Consider the following 24,231-nt stretch of genomic DNA (forward strand, 5'->3'; position numbering starts at 1 on the left):
GTATATAAAAATGACATAACCTACAGTGAGTTCATGTATTTATAATAGTGAATTTATATACTAGGTAGTGAATTTGTGTGCCTAAATTATTAGTGGATTTATATACTTAAAGTGGTAAATTTATGTACTTATACTAGTTGATTTATGCAGGGCCGGTCCTGAGCACGAGCGGGCTGGGCGACCTCCCAGGGCCCCATGCTAGGAGGGGCCCATCCATATATATGTATATGTATACATATATATTATAGTTTTATAATTATATTAAAAAACAACCTAATGGGGTAGTGGTAAGTGAATTTTCTTTGTGAGAAAAAAAACTTTGGGAGAATGTGGGTTCAATTCCCACAAATGACAATTTCTCTTAGGCTGGCAACCACAATTTGCAGGTGTTTTTTTTTCTTTAACGCTGCTAATAGAATCACAAAGAGGAGATATAAATAAATTTTTCAAAAAAAAAAAAACAGAATAATGTAATGAAAAATTGAAACAATCTAAAGAAAATAAATGTATTTCATGTTATTTGAGATTATTATTTTTTAGTATTATTAAATTTTAATTTTTATTTTTTATATAGGGCCCATTTTTTTTTTAATTTCGCCCATCGGCCTCCAAAATGTTTGGACCGGCCCTGGATTTATGCATGTAATTACATTAGTACATTTATGTGCCTACATGAGTGGATTTATGTATTCACAATGGTGAATTTATGTACCTACATGGCTACATTAGTGGATTCATATATACTTACAAAAGTGAATTTATGTAGTTATACTAGTTGGCCTGGTTTATGTATTTATAGTAGTAGTAAATTTATATACCTACATTAGTGGATTTATGTATTTACATTTTACAATGGTGAATTTATGTACATATATACAATTAGTAGATTTATGTATTTATAGTAGTGAATTTATGTACCTAGTGAGTTTATGTATTAATTTATGTACTTACACTATTGAGTTTATGCATGTATTTACAGTAGTAAATTTATAGGCCTACAATAGTGATTAGTGAATATATATTTATATACCTAAGTTATATAATGATTTTGTGTAAATGTAGATTTATTTTTAATTTTTTAAAAATCAATATAAGTATTATTTAAAATATGTTTTGCCTTCCCTTTTCCATAAGTTAGTATACAAACTTCATATTCGGCTGCGACTACTAAAGAATCTTTCCTTTTTTCTTTTTTCCACACCTTAACTTTCACTCCCGTGTTGAATTGTATTTTAAATTTATTTTCAATTAACAAAATAAATTCTAAATGAGGTATAATCAAACATTATTCAATTTCGCTATTTAGCTACTCAATTAAATCAATTGTTTTTTTTTTTTTTGAGAAAGAATTCCATAACCACTATCCAAGGATTACAATGAATAAACTCTGTTCATGTGTATTAGCCAACAGACTACACAAAAGAAGTGAATCACACTAGGAAGATATATGCGATGAGTTTGACACGAATTACATATTAGATCGAGATCGATCTCGGTCTAACCCCGTTTGGCAAATTATGTTGACAATTTTATTCCTTTAAATTGGGAGCGCCTAGCTTTTGAATTTTGGCTTTTCACCTAATTGATAAATGCTGCAATTAATTTTATTTTAATTGATTTCATTTATTTGGGTTTCCTTTCAAACCAATTTCTTTGTGGAGTGATTCAAAAGTCAAAAGCATCCTTTCTGGACCAAGAAAATAGACAAAACTGGACTGTTAAATAATAAATTGAGGCAATGCAAGCAATTAATGACGACTACGATGGCAGACCAATCACCTCTAATTTATCGTGTAAGAAATTTAAATTAATAAAAAGGGCATCCGACATCATAATCACTTATAGTACTTCTTGTATCATGATACCACATAATAACAAGTGCGTTTGTATCATGACACCACATATAATAACAAGTGTAACGCGAAATATTGCGGAGTTGGTCTGATAATTAGTTTGATAATCTTATGCCAATGTCATCATGTGAGTCTCAAGAAAAATATTTACCTCAAAAATTTAAAAGTAAGAATAAAATTTAGGAATAGAACTTAGAAGTCTACATAGTAATTTTCAGTTACTTAAGTATGGGGTTGAGCCGTTGAGGACTTGAGGGTTTCAATAACGCCCAATGGAGGGGTTGTTGTGCCGTGGACCCAGGTCCACCTTGCAAGGTGGACTTGGGTCTACATTCACATACACTATACTCTACATTCACAATTTGTAAATTCTACATTCACACATTTCAGGATTATATGTTTAGTAACTATACTCTACATTCACAATTTGTAAACTCCACATTCACACATTCAAAACTTTATATTCACAGATCCTATACTCCACATTCACAACTTGAAAACTCCACATTCACACATTACAGGGCTACAAGTTGCTAGAACTTCTTAACTCTATTACAGATTCACACATGCATAACTCTACATTCACGATTTCTATACTCCATATTCACAATTTGAAACCTCCACATTCACACATTTCTGGGTAACTCTACATTCACACAATCATAAATGTACATTCACGATTTCTATACTCTACATTCACACATTTTTGGACAACTCTATATTCAACAATATATTTACTAAAAAATAAAAATAAAAAAATAAAAAACGACATAATTTTGGACCCATGTCCGCCTTGCAAGGTGGACCTGGGTCCACAGCATAATTTGCCCCAACGGAGAATTGCTCTTAAATGGGTGTAAATTAAATTAGTAGTATCTCGGGAGATATGATTATTAATGTTGTACGTAAATAATAATAGTAATAAAGTATTGGTGGGCCCAAAGAGCATGGTATTATATTTGGGCTAAAACTTTTTTAAAACTAGTCGTTGGTGGATTGGGCTTAGTATTGGGATTCCAAAATTGAAGGATTTTATGAGTTGCAAGATTTCAATCTAAATGATATGTTTCATCACAATATGAAAATTTTCAACAACAACAAACCTTAATCAAAACCAAAAACATCAACATTTTTCACCAACAACACATTGCAAGGGGCCAGCATGATAGGTCAAGGAAGGAACCAAAGACCCCTGAGCAGCAACAAACAGCTGCGATGTGGCGTACGAGGGAGAACAAATCCCATATCCAGATGGGACAAAATAAGCCCCATTCAAGAAAACATCCTTAGTAGACCTCCATTTCCATGCCTTCCAACCCCCATTATTAATCTCCCTCTTCGTCACCTCTTTGTTTTGGGGTGCAACATCATCTGAAGCTACGAAATAGTTGCCCTCACTTAGAATCGTCGGACCTGCGCTCCCTCCAATGGCGTACTGTAGCCATTGGTCGTAGTAGTTGTTGGCTACGTGAGCATAACCGTGTCGAACCCTATCGTGAAAACCCAGAAATCCATATATATATATATGGTTAATTTCAGTTAAGATTCCTAGGTTATGGGAGACATTATTAAAGTATATATACCTAGGCATTCTCTGAACAAGATCTCGGCCGAAATGGTTAAACACCACAGTGACTTTCATAACTCGGTCTGCCGTGTAGCTGTCTCTGTGTCCAAGCAACATAACCTGAAATAATAATGCACCACGCCAAATAAACATACATATAGTTGTTTTTTTTGGATACCGTTAATTACCCTAGGGTTAAAAAATAATCAATTTCAACTAATTGGTAGCCGCTACCAAAGGTGCACATAGGCGTTCTAGGTAAAGTTCATCTTCACCAAAAGAAAACAGCCTACACTATGCACCAGCTCAAATAATTAAAGGTCAATAAGTAGCTCATACGAGCAGTTCTTATTGATTACTAAGCAAAACCAATTTAACTGACCGGTTATTACTCGTCTTTCTAGACCAATAAACATCCAACATTTGTAGGAAAGGTTTTTTTTTTCTTATGGTAACCATGACTATTACAAGTGCTAAAAAATTAAGGAAAACGTCCAACTACATAATCAACCAAGTTTTTTCATTGGTGGACGGTATTATCAACTATTTTAAACAGGTTGGAAATAGTAACATGTACTTTTCCAAATCTCCAATGTGCTATAAAATTGGTGGGGAACCCAATTTCCAACATAAAACCCTAGCTAGACTTTCAATTGCTTTGGTAATGAATCACAATCAGAAAATATTTATTAAGAAAGATTAGAAGCCGAAACTTTATATGCAAAATTTTGTAACCTATAGATTAACACATTTGTAATGAGAATTAAACACTCACTTTGTCGTGTTGAGTGAAATAATTGTTGGAGATGGTAACTGCAGTGGAGGCGTGAATGACATCAACGAGGCCATCGGCGCAACGAGCAAGAAAGCAATGGTCAACCCAAACATGGGAGGATGCAAGAACACTAATCGCATCGCCATCCGACCCAATTCGTTCTCCAACGTGGTCGGGACTTCTTCGGACCATCCCACGTTTCCCGGGCATACAATCATGAATGCTAATCCCATGAATAATAACATTCGTAACATCCTCAATTGTCACGCACGGGCCATTTGCAATCTCAACCTTAGCACCTCTCCCATCTATGGTCTTGTAGCTATTCACCATCAGCTCATTCTCTAGCGTGATCACCATGTCCTTCTCGAAAACGATCCAAAGTGCCTCGGTTTGGATTGCCCCATAACGTATCGTCCCTGGTTTGGGGTTTATAGGGTCGTCAGAAGGGTCCGTGACAACATATATCTTGCCGTTTTTCCCACCAACTGCTCCACTCCCAAAGCCAATAGCGCAATCTGCCAAGGCGTGGCGATTGTGGGCCCAGTTTGGGTTGGATCTCCAACACGAATCGATGATGTTCATGAGATTGTTTGGAGGATAAGGGTTTAAGGTTTTGGTTGCATTGTGGTTTGTTTGGTGTGCTAGTGATGTTATTGGGGGTGAATATAGTGCTAGGAACCATGAGAGTAGCAATAGAGATGGAATTGAAGGTGCCATGGCTGGCTAAAGGTTAGGATGAGGGATGCAAATGTTGCAGAAATTTAAATAAGTTTGCAAGAAAGTGGTGGACATGTTGATTGGGAATATTTTGGGGGGATTCATATGAACGTGTTTGCACGAGCTACTCCAAACTAGGTAGATAGATACTTTGCATTGTGGAGTATGCATTGTGGAGTATGAGTGAGATAGAGCTTATATAAACTTTGATTTAGGGAAAACTTTTTATACTTGCGCACAAGAAGTCCTGCTGAGGGTAACTTGATCCTTGGTCTCTTCTTCCAAACTTCACCCATGTGACCAATTGAGAATTCTATTTTTATCCTAGATTTGTAGGTGGTTTACAATTCACTTTTACTCATTTTTTTATAACATTTTTTTTGTCCTAATAGTATTGTGGCATGCCATTTTTTGTCATCCATCAACAAAACCGTTTAAATTCTGTAAAATATAAGGACATTTAGGTCTTTAATTATGATTTTTTTTTTCAAAAAAATAAAAATAAAAATATAGCGAGTCAATCCACTTTGTATAAAAAAGATCGAAATGTCCATGTATTTAATGATATTTCATTAATTTTGTTGATAGATACCAAAAATGGTCGTGACACAATAATACTATGACGAAAAAAAAACATGATCTAAAAAAGGAGTAAAAGTGAACTGCCACAAATAAATCTAGAACAAAAAATGGAATTAACTCCTTAGTTAACTTCAAATTATATAAGATGATGCAAATTGAACCAAGGAAACAACTTTGAACTAATAATTTATAAACTACAATGAACAATTTATAATTCTTAAGATCTTATATAGTCAAGTGATATTAATTTATAACTTTAGATTACGCTATTATAAATTTGATCTATAATTCTCAATTTGAACAAATAACTTAATACAAATATATAACAATGCATATACAGAACGAAAAGAATACAGAACCATACAAGCTGGCTAATTATGCATTCATGCATGCACAGTAGCCTTATTTTTTGAAAGAAATTAGAAGAAAATATTTTTTTAATTAACAAATATCTATAAATAAACATGATTAGTTATCTTAATTAAATTCTCTTCAGGCATGCAATTGTTGTCCCGCTCGATCTTGTGTTCTTTTCACAATTTACCATCCAAAAACCAACTGAGCTGCTCGTCATATCAGCCATCAAGCATAACTGCACATTCCATAGACGCAGGTTGTCCCTTTCTTGCACTTTTTCCGGCAGCCGCCGCAGTTGTTCTTGTCGAACAAAGTGCTGACGCACTTTCCTCTGCAACACATCTCATTGTACCTGCATTTCTTCCCGCAAAGCCCGCAGTTCTGTCGGTCGTTCATCACGTCAACGCACTTCTTCTTGCAGCAATCCGGGCCCGGGCTGCCCTTCGCACGGCAAATTCTAGGGTTCTTGTTGCACGTCAGGTTTCGGGCTTTCTCCACCTTCTTCTCCTTGCTGCCTTTCTGCGCAAGAAAGCGGCCCGTTCCCCGGAGGAACTGCGGCGGTTCTGCAGCATTTAGAAGGCCGCCGTCGCCGGCAGCTTCTTCTTCTTCCTCGTCTTTGTGTTGGGTTGAGGAAAGAGTAGTAATGGCTATGGACATTAGAATGGCTAAGAGCAAAAGAGCTTTAAGGATCTTCATTGTTTAATTTCTGTGAGGAAATTAAATGTTTTGGTTTCCTTGGAGAAATGAGGATTTTGGGTTAATTTGATGAATGATGGATGGGAGGGGAATGGATAATGGGAATTTATAGGGGAAATTTTAATTTGCATGGAGTAATATTGATAGTTGATAGTGGAGTGGTCATAATTAACGGCCCAAGGTATAAAATTCAGATATTTAACCTAAAATTAGGCACTTTATTGTGTAAAACAAGGGTTTGTGATTGATCTAGTTAGAAAAAATAATATATAAGATAGAAATTATCCTTGAGTGGCAATGCTGTGATTTTTTTTCCTTACGTGGGAAAGTAGAGAATTCAAAGCCAGTTATGTTTGAACTTTTTGTACCAAAAAATCAGTTAGAGAAGCACTTTTGTGCATAAATCTATTGTCTATGATTTGACTTCTTGCATTACAATATTGTATCTATCTTCAACGTTGACAACAGTACATGCTATGTATGGATGATTGGTCGTCAACAGTTTTCTCTTTGATTTCATTTTTTCTTTCTCAAAATTAAATATAGATTAGCTATATATTATTTTATTATTAGTTAAGGGCAACGGTAGAATTTTAAAAATAAAAATTTAATTTAGAGTAATACCGGTTATAACTACGACTTTCATGGTGTACAAGAAGAATATCAATCCCACCATAGGATCCGAGAGTTATTGTGTGCTCCTAAATTTTAATGTTACGTACTCAATAAAAATTTGGCTAGATAGGTGTAAAAATGCAAGATGACATGAATATAATGTTAAAAAATCAAGCATGTGATTTATGTAAAAACTCATAGTTGCTATTCGAAAATACACTTTGAATAAAACTTACTTTATAAGGAGTTAGCAAAGGGCCACAATGAAATAATTAATCAGACATAGGTTATATTAAACTAGTTAGCTAATCGGCTCAAATCAAGAAAACCACTAAGTAACTCCCACAAAGTGTCGATTTTAGAATTTTATAATTACCAAATTAATTATCCGACTAAGATTGGATTTACCCAAAAAATAATAAAAATTCATTCCGTCAATTAGGGCCAATGAGTGAATGGGTGATTCAAGGTTGTTGTTGAGGAATTGAGGAATCTAGTCAATTGTCTCTTTTATGAAAGATGTAATTTTAAATAAAGTTTTTATATGATTTCTCATTTTGACTGTAATAAATATAAATATTTTATTAATGGAGGTATTTTAGTAATTTTAATTTTCCTTGCGGCTAAAGAAATCAAGTATATAATACACATACAGTTACGTGCCCAAAATTATAGTGAGGTCGGACCTCACTAGCCAATTGATTATATTAAACAGTGGCTTTCCCATTGTATTTTGGAGTAGCTAACTTATCAGGCAAATCACATCAACTATTATATCCGTAGATATGCATTGGATAAATTTTATTACTGTATATAGTCTATAAATTAAAAAAGTTAAGACCATATATGAAAAATGTTGATATTCTAATTAGTACAAACTTGTTGTTAACCTGCTAAAAATATTAATTGTTTTTTTTTTTCAAATTCAAGTATGAATTTGGAGTTTATTCGAGTTCAATGGCTTAATTTCTATCCCCAAATAGTTCAATGATGTATTTGGACATTTTCCCAAAATTCTTCAATAAGAATGATGGACTACCCGCTCATTCAAATGTATGTCCTTTAGAAAGCAATTGAAGTGGAGGGTCTCTCCAATCACGGCTCAAAATGCACCCATCTAAAGAAGAAGAAAAAGTGAAATTAAGAAATAAAAAAAAAACAAAATTGATTAATTTACTCGACAATATTTTTATTTGCCTATATATTTTTCAGCTAGCTATAGTTGCCTTAAATGTACGCCATAACTCACAATAAATTTGTTAGGATTAAGCGCTTATCACGCAATGCACGCCAAAAGCTATAGGGGCAAAGGCGCAACAACCTTGACCAACAATTTTAATTGTAGACATGACCCTTTTATCGACCATGCCCAACAATTTTAATTGTTATCACGTGACTCTGATATTACTTGTTAAGATCAAACGCTTATCACTCATGCCAAAAACTATAACTAGTAACGAAGACGCAATTTGTTTTCTTACTAATAGACTGTCATCACATACTACATTGTTCCAGACAAGCTGGGTGCTGGACTTGACTTTTAGGGATTTTACCAACCTATGTCCAACAATCTTCCAGCCACTGGGTACTAGAGATAACCATTTCACCGGCCGTGCCCAACAAAATTAAATGATTCTCATGCATGCATGGATATACAAGTGGAATTAATCACACAAAAATATATGAAAAAAGTTGCACGCTATGCCCAACTTCTGATTCATCAATAAATATACAAATTGATAGATTGATGAACAAATTAAATAGCTAGTATTTTCCATTTCATACAAATATATAACAAAATTACATGTATAAAGAACGGAAAGAATACACAACCGTACAAACAACTGCTGGCTAATTAATTATGCATTATATTTATGCATGCACCGCCTAATTATTCTTTGAAAAAAAATTGTTTTAATTAACAAATATCTATAAATAATAAACAAGATTAACTAACTTAATTAAATCTCTGGAGGCATATATGCAATTGCTTCAATTCATCACGCATAACTGCACATTCCATAGACGCAAGTCGTCCCTTTCTTGCACTTTTTCCGGCAGCCGCCGCAGTTGTTCTTGTCGAACAAAACGCTGACACACTTTCCTCGGCAACAGGTTTCATCGTACCTGCATTTCTTCCCGCAAACCCCGCAGTTCTGTCGGTCAATCATCACGTTAACGCACTTCTTCTTGCAGCAATCCGGCCCCGGGCTGCCCTTCGCTCGGCAGATTCTAGGGTTCTTGTTGCACGTCTGATTTCGCGTTTTCTCCGCCTTCGTCTCCTTCCCTTTCTGCGCCAGAAAATGGCCGACCCCCCGGAGCGATGTCGTCGGCGTTTCCGCCGCTTTCCGGCCGTCGTCAAATGAGAACAACGGTTCGCCGGCGGCGGCTGAGGTTTTAGTTGATGGTGGTTGAGCTGAGGAAACAGAAATTACAATGGCTAAGAACAAAAGGGCTTTAAGGATCTTCATTGTGTTTTGTTTCAGGAAATGCAGAAATGAAGATTTTGGTTTGATTTGGTGAATGATGGGTGGGAGGGGAATGGATAATGGGTATTTATAGGGGAAATGTTGGTTGCATGGAGGAATATTGGTTGTTGCTAGTGGAGTGGTCATAATTAGTGGTCTATCTAGATAAAAAATTCAGATAATTAACCTAAAATTAGGCACTTAATTTAGTATGTCAAACTTAAATCAAACAAATAAATTAACAATAATTTGTTATCCATCCAACGAGTTATGTAAACTTTTTTATTGCCTGCATGAACAGCTCAATTGATCGTATGGGTGAACTTTAGGAAGAAAGACCAGAGATCGAGTTTCACCAGCAGTGAGAAAGTTACTTGTGTTCAAATGAGTTACCAACTTGAGATACATTTCACGATTTATTTTCTCTACCAGTCTTGGAGCAGGTGATAGTTCATGAAAATATCCTAGATTGGAAATCTAGTCTTGACGCAAGTGGGAAACAGAGAATTCAAAGCCAGGGCAGGCTAGTCATGGTTGAACTTTTTGTACCAAAAAAGCAGTTACACAAGCACTTTTGTAGATATATAAATCTATTGTCTATGCTTTGACTTGCATTACAATATTGTATTTATCTTCAACGTTGACAACAGTACATGCAAGTTGCAGGGCATGGTCGTCAACGTACATGTGTTTAATTGGAACATGTAGTAAAAGTAGTTATGGTGAGATAATTAGAGAGCTTAAAACTAATTAATTTACCCAACATTTTTATTATATTGTAGTTCAAAGATGCATGATTACATACACAACAACAAATTAAACGTACGACTCAATCCCATGCATGCATGCACATATAAATGAAACTAATTACACAAACATATTTGATAATTAGTAGGAGATTTTATATATATTATAATTAATTAAGCATAGCTGCAAATCCCATAGACGCACGAGTCTCCTTTTTTGCACCTATTGTTGCAGTTGCCACAATGCCTCCTATCAACATTAGGGTTCACACAATCCCCATGGCAGCATATTTCAGAGAACTTGCATTTCTTGCCACATTTCCCACAGTTCACTCTGTCGCTCATCACGTTTACGCACTGTTTTTTGCAGCAGTCAGGGTGGCCGCCACGGCAGACCCTAGGGTACTTGTCGCACGTGTATGCCCCCCGCCGGGGAGGGTTATAGGCGTCCGGTAATGATTCTTGATTCGACGGTGAAGCTAGGAGTAGTAGAATGGTTAAAGCGAATAAGAAAGTTGAAATTTCAATCAACTTTGGAGAGTCCATGGGAAAGATCAGATATGGTAGTAGGGACAACCTGCTAAATTGGTCGAATAGTTACTTTGGGAATAAAAATGTTCTAAAGTAGACTTTTCGTAATAACTATTTATTGGTCTTGTTGGTTTAAACAGAATAGTTATTGACAACTAGACTGATTTATCTAGGAGCCAGGTATGATAAGTAGAGTTTATGGAATGGTGGGAAGGAGGAGAGGTATTTATAGTGAAAAAATATGGGGAGTTTCTTAGGAGGAAGAAATGTAGTCATTGGTGGTTGTCTTTGTCCCTATAGTTGCGTGACCTTAAGTTTAAGAAATAATGGTAGTTTGTGGAGGATTAATGAACAATTTTGCAGGACTGAAATTCTCAAGTATAATTAGGCAAGAGGATATGAATTTAGAATTTTTGACAAATTGTGGAATTATTTGTGCCAATTAATGTCCATATGCATTCCATTCAAATAGGACTTATTATCTTGTTTCACTTCCTGGAAACTTCATTGTTAGTTGTTTTCTCAAAAGCGGGTTTTCTAGTCGGTATGATTGTTATTTGATCACATGTTATTATTCTTGTCTTAAAAATTAGTGGAAAAGGTAAATCTGATCTTGAGATATATGTTGTACACTAGTGTTCATAACAATGTCAAATCCTAGACAAATCGCAATGCAAGATGTATCTTGTACACTAATACACATAACCATGCCAAATATATATACCTCTCGTAGTCCTCTCTTTTTCGCTCATGCCTTAGAGACTAGTAGATAAGATAACTCATGGGATGTGTCTTATACACTAATCTACACAACAAAGTTAAATTCATACCGTGTGAGCTCTATTAAAGCAAAATCTCTCAATCTATTTTAAATTTGTTAATCAATTGAACTGTGGCCAAGGCATCAGGAGACCAACTCATAGAGCTACACATTGATGACCCTATTTTGCACATTTATCGTTAAGCACAGGAACACATTTTGTTAGGTATGATTTATAATTATGCTTAGTCACCAAAATATTTTGCTCATAGATTTAATTAATTACCTCTTAAAACCTCCTGTACTTGATATATTTGTTTTGCACAAGTAAACTTCCTCATCCATTGAATTCATAAATTGAATGTGCTATTTATTATATATCATTAAAGTACATCAATACATGGTTCGTTATATAAGTCTAAACACATTATTATATTCGACACATATAAATAATCACAAAATAAAAAGAACATTCTAAAAGTAATTTATACATGCATCTTGTGATATAGAGTAATTATTAAAAGATCAAGAACGTGGAGTATTACTTTCAAACTGAAAAAATAAGATTAATGTCACTTGACCAATGACCACGTGATTTTGAGAAGATATTTTCAAATATATATATATATATATATATCATCATAGTTTAGATTTTTATTTTTGATTGATAGTATTGTTTTGACTTTTTGAATATAAGTAAAGCAAAGTATATATTGAATATTGGGGACTGAGTTTAATTTCAAAGGTAGTTGCGTGTCAAGAAAAGGCCGGTTTTTTTCAGTTACAGTTGCACTTCATCACAGCACATTTTTGGAATATTATTCTTGCTTGATTGCTTTCATGATCAGCCTTCTCTTTTAAAATTAATTAAATTCATATGAATGTAATTCTTGTCATCATAATCTTCTTGATCATGCGTGTCGCATACAGTCTTCTTAGTGTAATTTATCTCGTGTGATTTATATACTATTACATATGAGAAGGTGGTATGGTGATATTCTTATAAATATAATAATAATTTTATTTTACTATTTTAAAAGTTTCATCATCCTTTTAATTTGTTTATGGTGATCAATAATTTTATTATTATTATTATTATAGTTATATAATTTACAAAAACTAATAAAAAAATATTTTCACCAAAAAAAAATATAGATGTTTATGTCTTCGCTTGGAAAGGAATATGTGACAATAATTAAAATAAAAAAAATGTTTGTTTAAAAAAATTAAAGGTAAAAATAACACTTTTGTCCTTGAATTATATGTGAAATGAACTAGATTGTCCTCAATAGGTAGCAAGTTCACAAATAAGGCCTTACCAACAACTTAAAATAGTTTATCTCTTTGTGGTAATTTATTAATTAGGATTACAAAATGTGTTTTATCTAGAGTACATATTCGAATAATGAATGAAGGCTTCCATTAAAAAAGAGAATGTTTATAAGCACAGGAGAATATTAAATCCACATGGCTTGCCTGCCAAGCCATGAATCATGCAACTGATGCAAGATGATGAAGTTTGGAATAAAATCTTAATGATGAATTGGTACCATAATAATAAAAACCATTAGAAGACATACCAGTGGGCATATTTCCCCAACAAGCAAAGCACATATTCCATCTGACACTCAAAATCTATAACTCCATTTCGATCTGATCTGCAACTATGTTAGTTCCTAAGCTAGCTTCGATCATATCTATCCGACCAGACATCATCATTCTATGACTGGAATTTATCCTATAATCGTCGGTTTGTTCTGTTTGCTCCTCTCTGCAAATGCCCACTCTTCTTCTACCTCCAACCATCTCAGAAACCAGCCTCATCATCACCTTCAACAGTACTACCCTGCACACTATGAAGCTCGGACCAAATCCAAACATTCCCGGCATCCACATCTTCATCTCAAATTTGTAAGAGTAGTATCCTTTCTGTCTTATTTTACCCGTCTTATCAAATTATTTTTTTCTTTTGTTTATATTCTAAGGTAATTTTTAATTATTTTAAATTTGATTTGTTTTGTATTTAATACTCCCTCTATCACATTGATCAAACCAACTCTTTATATTTTTTTACTTATTTTTAAATTTAATTTTTTATATTTAATAGCACTTTTAGTGTAGTTTCTAAATATATAAATTTTGTATTCTAAGCTTAATATTATAAAAAATTAAACTAAAAATAACTTCAGTCAAGCCTCGTTAACCAAACCAAACACAAAATGGGACGAATTACTAGTACTTGTAATGTAATATCTAAGTATATAAATTTTATGTAATAATATTAAACTTAATATTATGAAAAATTAAATTAAACTTCAGTCAAGTATTATTAATCGAACCATACAAATATAACAAGACGAATGAAGTATAGCATAAAACCCCGGCAACACCATTCCATTTGGAGTCATCAAAATGAATTTTGCCTATTGAGTTAGCGTGTCCCGCCCTTATATAAGTAAGGGTGAGTTTTGATTTTAAAAATCCATCAAAGTGCGGGGGCAACAGGGCAGACCTAAGCGGGTTTGAACGAGCTGGCCTGCGGACTTGCAGGCGGGGCCCGCCAAAGAGCAGGCCTCAGAGGCCGCTCCCCCGGCCCGTATTACAAGTCTCCATTTCCATTATTGTTATTTCATTTCTTGAGTCTATAAGTTATTGCATGCAGGTTCATGGTGTCGTGAACATCATCGGATGGGGAATTCTAGTTCCGGCGGGGACTATAAGCGCAAGGTATTACAAGAAACTGCGGTTGAGATGTGAGGAATGTTACTCTCTGCACACAGTATCTCAAGTGTCAGGGTTCATTGTGGGCACTGTAGGGTGGGGGCTTGGGATCTCTTTGAGGAATGCTGCAACAGCCAAACAGCACCCTATGACCACCCATGGAATTCTTGGCACCATAGTACTCTCATTCTCCACATTACAAGTAATGTGTATATACACTTTCCTTCTTCTATAAATGACATGTTTGGCCCTTGTGACAATTTTATTTTGGGTGACAAGGGGATCGGACCTTCAAAAAATGATTTTTTTTTTAATTATTAACTCTGTTACAATGCAGTATCTGTTCATAATTACTTTCTTACAAAATGAATGTATAATTAATGAGATTCATATATGAGAAAATGAATGTATAATTAATGAGATTCATATATGTTATGAGTGTAGGTGTTGGGTGTGTGGTTGCAACCAGATGAAGAAAATGGAAACAGAAAATATTGGGTGATATATCATAATGTTTTGGGGTATGCACTCATCATTCTCATAATAGCAAATATATTCCAAGGAATAGACGATCAGATCAGCCATGGCAGCAGATGGAAATGGTGTTATGGTGTTATTGTGGGAGTTTTGGCCTTTACTGCCCTTGTTTTGGAACTTTTTAGCTGTTGGCTTAAATTTTAAATTCATTCAAACACAATAAATGATTCTTCAACAAATAATATAATTAATGTTGATAAATAATTTTTCCACGGTTTACCTCATCCATCCGTTGTTAAGGCAGAAATAGCAAGGAATATAATTTTCATTAAATAGTTATATAATTTCATTGTATAATTTACACAAATTAATAAAGCACACTCAAGCTCGAACCAACAACCTCCTCCCATGTTGGTGTGTAACTTGTGCCATTAGATCTTGCAAAAGAATGATTTTTTTAACAAAATTAAAATTAAAATTAAAATCACGATGAACAAGAGCACTCGCAGTAGCAGGTGGAGCGAAGATTTTCTTGCAATCGGAGAAGTTTGATTCTGCTGTTGGAATCAGGGATGGCTGCTTCAGCGATGGACGGCGTGGCAGCGGCGGCGCTTAGATCGGTGCTGCAGCGTGTGCAGCTGGCAGCCGAGCGCTGCGGCCGCCGGTCAGACCGGGTTCGAATCGTCGCCGTGAGCAAGACGAAGCCAGTGCCTATTATCCGCCAAGTTTACGACGCCGGCCACCGCTGCTTCGGCGAAAATTACGTGCAGGAACTCGTCGAGAAAGCTCCTCAGGTTTCCTTCTCTCTGAATTTATTGAAGTGTTGGTCTATGAGAAATTAGTAATTCCGGAAAATAAAATGTGCAGATTTCTTGTTTGCTGCCGCAGATTAAATGAGAAAATAATCATTTTCGCCAAATTCTTATGTCTTTTTACCAGATTATCAGAATTGAATTGCCTCAGTGTTGCATTCCATAGAACTGCATTTGTATGTTTGTTTGAATTTCAAATTTTGGGCATATTGCAGCTTCCAGATGATATAGAGTGGCATTTCATTGGGAATTTACAGAGAAATAAAGTTAAGCCTCTCCTGAGTATGTTTTGTATCCCTTAACTCTCCACACTCTTTCTTTCCAAGAAAAATAAAATTTACTTTTGCTTTTCAGGTGCTATGTTTACTTCTTTTCTTAGTTATTTAGCTATATTAATTGGGGATGAGTTGTAGAAGGTGTATGCTGAGATACTGACTGTAAAAATGCTTCTTATTATTATTTTTTGGTTGAGTGAGAAGAGAAACCAGAAGCCATTACCTAGAGTTGTGTACCGGGTAAACCCGCCTTGTGATCTGAAAGTAAACGAACTTGTAACCTTATAGTTACCAAGTCAACAGTCTAACTGTAAAAATACTTTTTTTTTTTTTTTTTCACTTTTAAGTTAAGATGTGTGCTTTTTAGTTCATGGTCATATCAATATTTAGACAGGTTTATATGTAATGAGCACTGGAGAGATTCAAAGGTTCTGGCTTTGTAGTTAAGACTTTGATCATTGGAACACTAACAGCATTTGATTTCTTTATTTGGGATAAGAGAATTATAATATCAAAAAAGCACTAAGGTAGTTTGACTGTACAAAGGGTATGCTGCTAGCTTGCTTGCATATTAACAATCCATAAACTCCTGAATAGCATATATTGGTTTTGGATTACGTTTCATTCGTTTTGTGTGTGCTTGGTGCTGTGAGAGAGTGCGTGAGAAGTCGTTGGAAGACTGCATGTAACGGAAAGTTCCACCGACTGGATTGTGGAATACGGGGAGGGGGTAAGTCTTTGATACGGTGTGACTTCTGCAACTATCCATTTTGTTTTATCTTTTCAGCTGCTGTTCCAAATCTTTCCATGGTGGAGAGCATTGACGATGAGAAGGTAAATAAACGATGCCACTATGAATTATCTCTAGCGGGATTTATAGAAGTTCACCTGTTGTTGCCAACATTTTGTAATGTTCATTTGCTTAAACTCAGTTTGCGCCTCTGTATTTGACAGATAGCAAATCAGCTCGACCGTGTGGTTGGAAACATTGGAAGAAAACCTTTGAAGGTTTTGGTTCAAGTGAATACAAGTGGAGAAGAAAGTGGGTAAAAATGGCGAATGTCCTTGATTTTGTAGGGTCATTTCATTCTCTTCCTTCGTTTATGTAAACGTTTACGTATACAAGAATGGATCTCAATAATAACACTTCTCCACCTGCTGCAGCTAAATCTGGCGTCGAACCAGCTGGGTGTGTGAACCTCGTCAAACATGTAACCTCGAGCTGCCCCAACCTCGAATTCCATGGCCTGATGACAATCGGAATGCCTGACTACACTTCCACCCCCGAGAATTTTAAGGTAGCGGTTTAACATGCTCTTTGTCACGCCATTGCCGTTAACTTCTCCTCCACTTATCCACATAAATAGCCAAAACTCTTAGTCTGTTGCTTTCAGACATTAGCGAAATGCAGAAGCTAGGTGTGCAAGGCTCTTGGAATATCAGAAGAACAATGTGAGCTGTCAATGGGCATGTCTGGTGACTTTGAAGTGCAGAGAGTAAAAAACTTTCCATGAGCCATAGCTACTTCATTTAATTTACCATTGTATATATAGATTGTGAGCTGATTATGATGTGGATATATACACATTCCAATTACTTCTTGCACAAGAAACCGAACCGTAATAACTGGGGTTAGCTGGTTGCTGCAGATTGAAATGGGCAGTACAAATGTTAGAATTGGATCAACTATATTTGGACCAAGGGAATACCATAAGAAGCAATCAAACTAGCTACTGTCCAACATAGTACCGGAAGCGATCGGCGCTATGACCGAGCTGGATACAAAGAATCTCAAATCCCTGTCACTAGACTACAAGATTTTTGACAATGCATTTATAGATTTCAAGTAATCAAAACAGTTGAGAATTGTTTTCATTTTTCATTTTGGTTGGTGTGGCTAATGTGGTTTAACCAACTCCTAGCACCCCTCCATGGAGATTGTTTTCAGATCATTCTAGCAAAATAATATAAGAATGTAACAGTGTGAATCCAAGCATCATCTAATGAGAATTGAATCGAACAATATTAAGGCTGCAGCAGACGCCATTATTGACCAACGATTTTTTCTTAAATGTCAAAACGTCGTTTTGAGCCGTGATCTATACAGCTATTTGCCTGCCGGCAACCAGGTCGGATGAGACATAATAAGCTTCGAACCCCGACCATGCAACACAACTTGCTTGGCCAGAGTCGACCACCTTATTCTATTCCTAAAAATTTTGACTAATTTGAATATCTGAATTTCTATTGAGGACATAATAAAGAACAAAAAGTATAATAAGAATCGAACCAAATAAATTAAAAATACTGAAGAAATGTAGCACATTTTCCCGCCAAATTTGTAATTAAGAAATTATTACTGTAAGGTATTTTAATAATTTCTATCCTCAATATGGTATCATCACTTACCTTACTTGTTTTTTCCTATTAATGTATTTAATAATTTAAGGGTGGTTGATGGGAATTGAACATGCTAATCATTGATTTTACACATATATACAATAAAATATTTATATACAAAAAAAGTCCAAATAAAAGGGAGGTTTTTATATTTTAAATGATTAAAAAAGAAAAAGGAAAAAGTAAAGAGAATACCGAATTAGCAGCAAGAGGTTAGAGTGACAGTTTTCAGTGCATCCTGAAAACCCTCCCTCATAAGCAAAGAGAGAAATTAAAGTGTCATATTTTTGGGTGATCAGATCATATCAGAGATGAATTCACAGCACAAACATGGAATTGGAAGGAGCAATGGAACATGTAGCCCCAAGACGATCAGAGTGGTTATGGTGATGATCGGCGTCTGCATTGCCGGTTACGTCATCGGACCGCCGCTCTATTGGTTCCTCTCCGACACCTTCATCGCCGCCGCCATCTCTTCTTCTTCTTCTTCTTCCTCTTGCCCTCCTTGTCACTGCGATTGCTCTCTTCAACCCCTCCTTTCCCACCCTAACGGTACTTCAATTCTCTTTTCATTCCACCCTATTAGCTCTCAACCTATTCGTTTAAATGAATGTTCAAATTGTATGTAGAGGTGATGAATGTCGTAGTAAGATTGTTCAATCAGAGTTAATCTTGCCTACGTATAATCAGACCATGATTGTTTGAAAGAAACTATAAGTTCCTTGAGTTCAGCATTTGCTTACGATTGATCAAACCACTGATTGTTTTAAAGAAGCTTTAAGTTCTTCAAAGAGTGCAGCTTCCAATTTGTAAAACAGTCTGCAAATCAAGTTTATAGTACCATAGCTAGAAAAGTTATCTCTATGTCTGATTTTAAGGACCATTACATTGAATCTTTGGTTACGATCACTCGTTTGTACAAAGTCGAAAAGATGTGCTTTTTATGCTTTTTGACTATCAATTCATTTTGTTTTATTCTTTTTGACTATCGTTTCATTTTGTGATCTAATGAATTAGCTCGTTTACTCTAAAAAACCTAGTTAGTCTTAATCTGATTACACTGTAATACCATGCATACATATCGGTTGAGTTGTATATTTACCTACGATTATTGACTTAGTTTCCATGTGGTACTGCAGGTCTAAATGTCACTCCTTTCATTGGTAAGTATAAATAAAAAGCCTTTTTTTTTTTTTGCGAGTTGAGAGTCGAGTCTATTATTAACAGTTGAGAGTGAGTCTATTATTAACTGAGAAAATGAAAACAGAGAATTGAAATAAACGCAAACTTGTTTTATCAATTTTTTGGTAGATTGCATGGAGCATGATCCGGAGCTGAGAGATGGATCAGAGAGGAATGTGACAACTGTTTTGGTGGAGGAGCTAGAGCTAAGGGAAACTGAAGTTCATGAAATACAGCAGAAAGCAGATCAGGCGCTTTTGGAGGCAAAGAAGCTGACTTCCCAGTATCAGAAAGAGGCAGACAAGTGCACTTCCGGGATGGAAACCTGCGAGGAGGCCCGGGAGAAAGCCGAGGCGGCGCTGGAGGCGCAGAGACGGGTTACCGCCATGTGGGAGCTTCGGGCTCGACAGAAAGGCTGGAAAGACAACCTCATAGCTGCCAGCATTGAAAGTGTCCAAACTGCTCTTGGTGGAGGAGACACAACCTTGTCTGTCAATGATTTCTAGATGTTTTCTTCTTTTTTTTTCCTTAAAATTCTCTCTGTTGATACATTTCAAAGTAGATTCTATAATCTATATAGCTATAATAACAGCCTCAAGTTGATTCCACAAGAGAAGATGCAGTTCATAGTGTACGAATGTGAGCCTAGCATCAGTCGAGCTAAAATGTCATCGCTTTATCTATGTCAGGATTGAATGTGTCATGGGAATCACCTCGTTGGGCTTTGGGAGATGAGAATGCACAGTTGGTTGATGATACGTTGAGCACGGACAAAATCACGTTGGTGGATCCATGAGAGCAGAGACATCAAACCGAGCTCCCCCTACTTCACTCAGAAGGCGCATCGCTGCTGCTCGGGAGAACTTCCTCGCAAAGAGAAAGCAGGAGACGAGTGTGGAGTTATTACTGCACCACTCCGTTCTGTCCTCGGTTTTGTAGTATACATTGCGGATAGCCTGTTCAAAAATTTGGGAGCGGGTGAATGTGGTTCTAACGCAAAAATTTATTCTTTGTGCTTAAATCACGAGGGGATGGCAAGACATTATGTGTGTTTATAGACATGTACCTTTATTCTTTTAATTTTTTCGGGTCCTGCATCCGCATAAGTAAATCTCATAGGGTGCCAGCCGCCTTTTTCCATATTTGTTTTAGATTGGTTCCATACGGTGTAAGTTACTGTTCGGCGTTCCAGTTCACCTCCGAGTCCATGCATCTATACACATGATATAAGAATCAGAACAAACGAATTCTGCGTGAACACAAAAACACGACACGATGACAGACTCAATATATTCCTCGGGAAGCATACAATTAAAATAAATAAAAACAAAGGTTTGCATCAGAATATTTGCCACACAATACGTAAGCTTCATGAAGTAAGTATTGCAATGTCTCTATAACGTAAAACTGTCTAAAGAGATATTGAATCGACATACTACTTACTTCAAGTAATGTCTGCACATAGTGTTCATCGGGGATACAGTTATGCTGCTTTTGAAGGTTCTGCAAAATCTTACTCTCCGTTAGGAAATAATTCAAAGGAAGCCGTGATGCATGTTTGTTTGATGAAAACAACATTATAGATAAAAAAAACGCAATGGAAAGTATATGACCCGTAAAATCCACACTTGGAAGGAGCAGATGAAACTAACTTAGAATAATACACTATCAGCTGGAAACGGACAATAACTTACAAGATTCGGATTCCTCAGACTGGCCTCGATCGGTGGACGCCTCTAAAAGATGAAAAAGTTAAAATGTCAGTAATAGAACAATATTATTGCGCATTAATTGCCATAGAAACCAGAAATTATCACTTCCGAGACACAAAAACAGATTAATGCATCATGGACCTTGCAAAACTTCTTGAAAACTGGTAATACAACGTCATCATCTGCAACAACGACCGCATGTTTTCGAATTAAAGTGATCCACTGGAATAAAAGTGAGCAAATTAAATTGGTTCGGTATCAGGATGTTAATAGTAAATTATCATACACTCATTGAAGCGCATAACTCAAAGAAGATCTAGAAACTTTACTTGTGATCCTTTCCGCCATTTGCTCTTTGGTATATACGGCATCATCCTCGGGTTGTAGCGGTTTTCTTTTTCTTTTTCACTTTCATCCAAAAAACTAAAACAGAAACACAAGGCTTGAATAAAATCCTTAATCAAGAATACATAAATCTTCCACGGGTCAAACCGTGAATTTTATCCATTTTACCTGTCCACGAAACTCCTTGGAGAAGCCATCAAATATGCGTATACATAGCTGAAGTTGTATAAAGGGACACAGCTGCAAAAATAAAGCATTATACCTTCAGGAGATTGTCTTCCTTCAAAGAATTCACAGATAGTAAACCGGGCAACAAAACCACAAAAAAGAAACAATAATAATATATATAAATAATCACAGGTAAAACTAAAAAAGAAAGATAATAGATTCAAAGTAATTAATTTGTGCCTTCTAGAAAAATAACAACCTTTTCAACTTATGAGGGATGGAAAAATATATATAGTACTTATACCTATAAAAATCCAGATTGGGTCATTATTCTTATGAACGAGGTTGCAAATCTTTTCTACAGTATATTGCATAGGGCATTTGACATGTTCATATTGTCCTCTCCGTTCACCACCTGTATCTATATATTCACTGAAACCTTGTGCACATCGTGTCGAAGGGAGCCAAGAATACACCCTCCCAAAGCACAAGTGCGGAGGTTCATTTTCTCGTTCATCAGTTGAAAGAAATATATAGAAATTCAAAAATAGCAAGCACATTTTTTCTATTATGTTTTCATTTTGTCAAGTATTTTCTATTCAACGTTTCTCAAAAGCAAAAGCACCAACCTTTCCGATAACAGAACAAATCTTTGATTTGCTGGATCTTCAAGAGCTGCATTAAGTAATAACCTCTCTGCTTCGATCATGCTTGACTGTCCCCATGCTACCTATACATTCCCTCAACATTAGTCCAAACATAAAACCACAATTTGCACCATTAATGCCATTAGCCCCAGCCAGACGGGATAGTGGAGGCAAAATTCTTAATATTGAGTCTGCTAAAATTCTTTAACACAGATTCCCAAGTTCAAACTCATCAAAATTGAATCTTTTAACAATTTTTTTGAGTACTATGACTCAGTTACAATGTAGTTCTCTTCATAACTACTTTCTCAATCTAGCCACTTCGTGGCACTACACCATCATTGGCATCTTTTAACAATTAACAACCAATAAGCTCAAGAAATTACCTTAATGCTATTTTTCAGCTGCCGGTTGTAAAAGAAAGGGGAACTTGTAGTAGACTTATCAAATGCAAACCCTGGCTCCGAGTGTATATATATAGAGAAATTGGCAGAATCAGCACTCTGCAAACATCAAAAACACCAATTTTCTCAACCTTGAGTAGTGACTGCGAGTTTCCTCGTAATCCAAAAAAATAAAACTCCTAAAGTTTCCAACTTTCATTATAACATTAAGAAAACTTAATTCGGCTGACCTGGAAGAAGCTTCTCCAAAGAAAATCCAGAGGCAAATTTCTCCGAGCTAGGAACAGGAAAGCCACCTTGGGATTCCCGGAAAAGTTGTCGTTGGAAGGTTTATAGTTACGGGAAACTGAAAGTATGGTTTCGGAATCGGAGAGAGAGTAGCGCTGGAGCCTAAGGAAAGCTAAGATACAGAGAACGAAAGACGCAGCGATCACCAGCTTCCACCCTAACCACAAGGTGTGGCTCGCCGCCGCCGCCGTTAGCTTCTTCGCCATACTTCGCGAAGCTTCTTCTCCTCCTCCCTGGAATTCAAATTTGTGTGTGAATTATGTACGATTCATATGCGTATCAGCGCGTGTATATGAGCTGATACATACATGTATATGTATAGTTTTAGAGAGAGAGAGAGAGGATAGATACATTAAGGCGGCGGCGGTGGAAGGGAATGAGGTAAGACAGCACAGCAGCATTCAGGTAAGTCTCTCCCTCCCTCTCCCCTGTTCACACCCGTGCATTCTTTCTGTTTCCTTCGATTGCGAAGCGGTGGGGAGGTCAATACGACGTCGTTTTCTAAGTGATTTTGTGCTATATTCCCCCTTGGTTACGCCATAAAGATTGTAACTTTATTTATTAGAAAAATTTAACCTTTAACTTGTTATCACTATTTGAATGTGTATTTTGGATTAAGATCCCTAATAATAAAGCATGTAATTACTATTTAAATGTATACTTTGAATAAAATTCATTGTATTATTTCTCTAATGACAACCTAGTTGAGTTAGTCGGTTATAAAGATTATTATTTCATTAATCAAAATCTGTATTGATTTACTTTTTCTGTAATCTCTTATTTTACTTATTATAATTCTTTACATTTTAAAGTTATAAAGGTGAATTTTACCGATTTTTTTGTTGAAAAAACTTATCTAGATCTCTATGTTTTGGTTTTCTAATTTTAGGATAGTTTATGGCCGTCTAATTTTAGGATTGTTAGGTGTAGTTATTTGTGTTTGGGTTTTATAATATTAAGATTGTTTGGCGGGAGGTGTACGCCGGCGGCCGGCACAAGCGACGGGAACCCCCACGTGGCAGGACCAAAGCCGAGTTGTAAAGGAATGGGAACACGCATCTGACAGATCAACAATGGACGGCGACGTCGCGCCGCGATTGTCTCTGTCAGATCTGGTAATCTGGTACATG

The 24,231-nt window shown here is 35.9% G+C and overlaps 6 protein-coding genes and 1 pseudogene across 7 annotated transcripts; 3 read left to right on the forward strand and 4 right to left on the reverse strand.

Annotated features, from left to right (window-relative positions):
• Nucleotides 1-2,976: 2,976 nt before the first annotated feature.
• On the reverse strand, nucleotides 2,977-4,780 carry LOC116033661 (putative pectate lyase 2). Its single transcript, XM_031276419.1, has 3 exons — nucleotides 4,196-4,780; nucleotides 3,437-3,540; nucleotides 2,977-3,343 (listed from the first exon to the last, which is right to left on the reverse strand). Exons 1-3 carry the CDS (start codon nucleotides 4,778-4,780, stop codon nucleotides 2,977-2,979), a joined length of 1,056 nt encoding a protein of 351 aa, XP_031132279.1.
• Nucleotides 4,781-5,779: 999 nt separating this feature from the next.
• LOC116033476 (stigma-specific STIG1-like protein 1) lies at nucleotides 5,780-6,611 on the reverse strand. Its single transcript, XM_031276217.1, has one exon. The coding sequence runs from the start codon at nucleotides 6,548-6,550 to the stop codon at nucleotides 6,080-6,082; it is 471 nt and encodes a 156-aa protein (XP_031132077.1). The 5' UTR covers nucleotides 6,551-6,611; the 3' UTR covers nucleotides 5,780-6,079.
• Nucleotides 6,612-8,913: 2,302 nt separating this feature from the next.
• On the reverse strand, nucleotides 8,914-9,675 carry LOC116033573 (stigma-specific STIG1-like protein 1). Its single transcript, XM_031276323.1, has one exon. The coding sequence runs from the start codon at nucleotides 9,634-9,636 to the stop codon at nucleotides 9,166-9,168; it is 471 nt and encodes a 156-aa protein (XP_031132183.1). The 5' UTR covers nucleotides 9,637-9,675; the 3' UTR covers nucleotides 8,914-9,165.
• Nucleotides 9,676-13,357: 3,682 nt separating this feature from the next.
• LOC116031992 (cytochrome b561 and DOMON domain-containing protein At5g47530-like) lies at nucleotides 13,358-15,190 on the forward strand. Its single transcript, XM_031274373.1, has 3 exons — nucleotides 13,358-13,581; nucleotides 14,333-14,593; nucleotides 14,836-15,190. Exons 1-3 carry the CDS (start codon nucleotides 13,393-13,395, stop codon nucleotides 15,070-15,072), a joined length of 687 nt encoding a protein of 228 aa, XP_031130233.1. The 5' UTR covers nucleotides 13,358-13,392; the 3' UTR covers nucleotides 15,073-15,190.
• An 89-nt stretch (nucleotides 15,191-15,279) lies between these two features.
• On the forward strand, nucleotides 15,280-18,012 carry LOC116031991 (annotated as a pseudogene).
• Nucleotides 18,013-19,605: 1,593 nt separating this feature from the next.
• On the reverse strand, nucleotides 19,606-23,572 carry LOC116031990 (glycosyltransferase BC10-like). 2 transcript variants are annotated; one of them, XM_031274372.1, is made up of 11 exons: nucleotides 23,453-23,572; nucleotides 23,044-23,334; nucleotides 22,796-22,912; nucleotides 22,392-22,492; nucleotides 21,763-21,834; nucleotides 21,579-21,672; nucleotides 21,391-21,471; nucleotides 21,232-21,273; nucleotides 20,981-21,040; nucleotides 20,604-20,750; nucleotides 19,606-20,493 (listed from the first exon to the last, which is right to left on the reverse strand). In XM_031274372.1, exons 2-11 carry the CDS (start codon nucleotides 23,305-23,307, stop codon nucleotides 20,314-20,316), a joined length of 1,158 nt encoding a protein of 385 aa, XP_031130232.1. In that variant the 5' UTR covers nucleotides 23,308-23,334; nucleotides 23,453-23,572; the 3' UTR covers nucleotides 19,606-20,313. The 2 variants fall into 2 exon arrangements, with proteins under 2 accessions (XP_031130232.1, XP_031130231.1); XM_031274371.1 differs by having other exon boundaries at nucleotides 23,044-23,526.
• On the forward strand, nucleotides 19,633-20,145 carry LOC116031994. Its single transcript, XM_031274374.1, has one exon. The coding sequence runs from the start codon at nucleotides 19,672-19,674 to the stop codon at nucleotides 20,041-20,043; it is 372 nt and encodes a 123-aa protein (XP_031130234.1). The 5' UTR covers nucleotides 19,633-19,671; the 3' UTR covers nucleotides 20,044-20,145.
• Nucleotides 23,573-24,231: the final 659 nt, after the last annotated feature.

Source organism: Ipomoea triloba, chromosome 10 (genome assembly GCF_003576645.1).
Source record: "Ipomoea triloba cultivar NCNSP0323 chromosome 10, ASM357664v1".
Taxonomy (NCBI): Eukaryota; Viridiplantae; Streptophyta; class Magnoliopsida; order Solanales; family Convolvulaceae; genus Ipomoea; species Ipomoea triloba.

Coding starts and splice junctions, on each gene's coding strand:
- LOC116033661 (XM_031276419.1), bottom strand. CDS start 4,780: ATGAACATCATCGATTCGTGTTGGAGATCCAACCCAAACTGGGCCCAC. Junction 3,541..4,195: donor ATTTCACTCAACACGACAAA/GTGAGTGTTTAA, acceptor TTATTATTTCAG/GTTATGTTGCTTGGACACAG. Junction 3,344..3,436: donor CTTGTTCAGAGAATGCCTAG/GTATATATACTT, acceptor TTTTCACGATAG/GGTTCGACACGGTTATGCTC.
- LOC116033476 (XM_031276217.1), bottom strand. CDS start 6,550: ATGAAGATCCTTAAAGCTCTTTTGCTCTTAGCCATTCTAATGTCCATA.
- LOC116031994 (XM_031274374.1), top strand. CDS start 19,672: ATGGAGCATGATCCGGAGCTGAGAGATGGATCAGAGAGGAATGTGACA.
- LOC116033573 (XM_031276323.1), bottom strand. CDS start 9,636: ATGAAGATCCTTAAAGCCCTTTTGTTCTTAGCCATTGTAATTTCTGTT.
- LOC116031990 (XM_031274372.1), bottom strand. CDS start 23,307: ATGGCGAAGAAGCTAACGGCGGCGGCGGCGAGCCACACCTTGTGGTTA. Junction 21,472..21,578: donor AATGGCGGAAAGGATCACAA/GTAAAGTTTCTA, acceptor CTTTTATTCCAG/TGGATCACTTTAATTCGAAA. Junction 20,751..20,980: donor ATGTGCAGACATTACTTGAA/GTAAGTAGTATG, acceptor TCATGTGTATAG/ATGCATGGACTCGGAGGTGA.
- LOC116031992 (XM_031274373.1), top strand. CDS start 13,393: ATGACTGGAATTTATCCTATAATCGTCGGTTTGTTCTGTTTGCTCCTC. Junction 13,582..14,332: donor CACATCTTCATCTCAAATTT/GTAAGAGTAGTA, acceptor TATTGCATGCAG/GTTCATGGTGTCGTGAACAT. Junction 14,594..14,835: donor TCTCATTCTCCACATTACAA/GTAATGTGTATA, acceptor TTATGAGTGTAG/GTGTTGGGTGTGTGGTTGCA.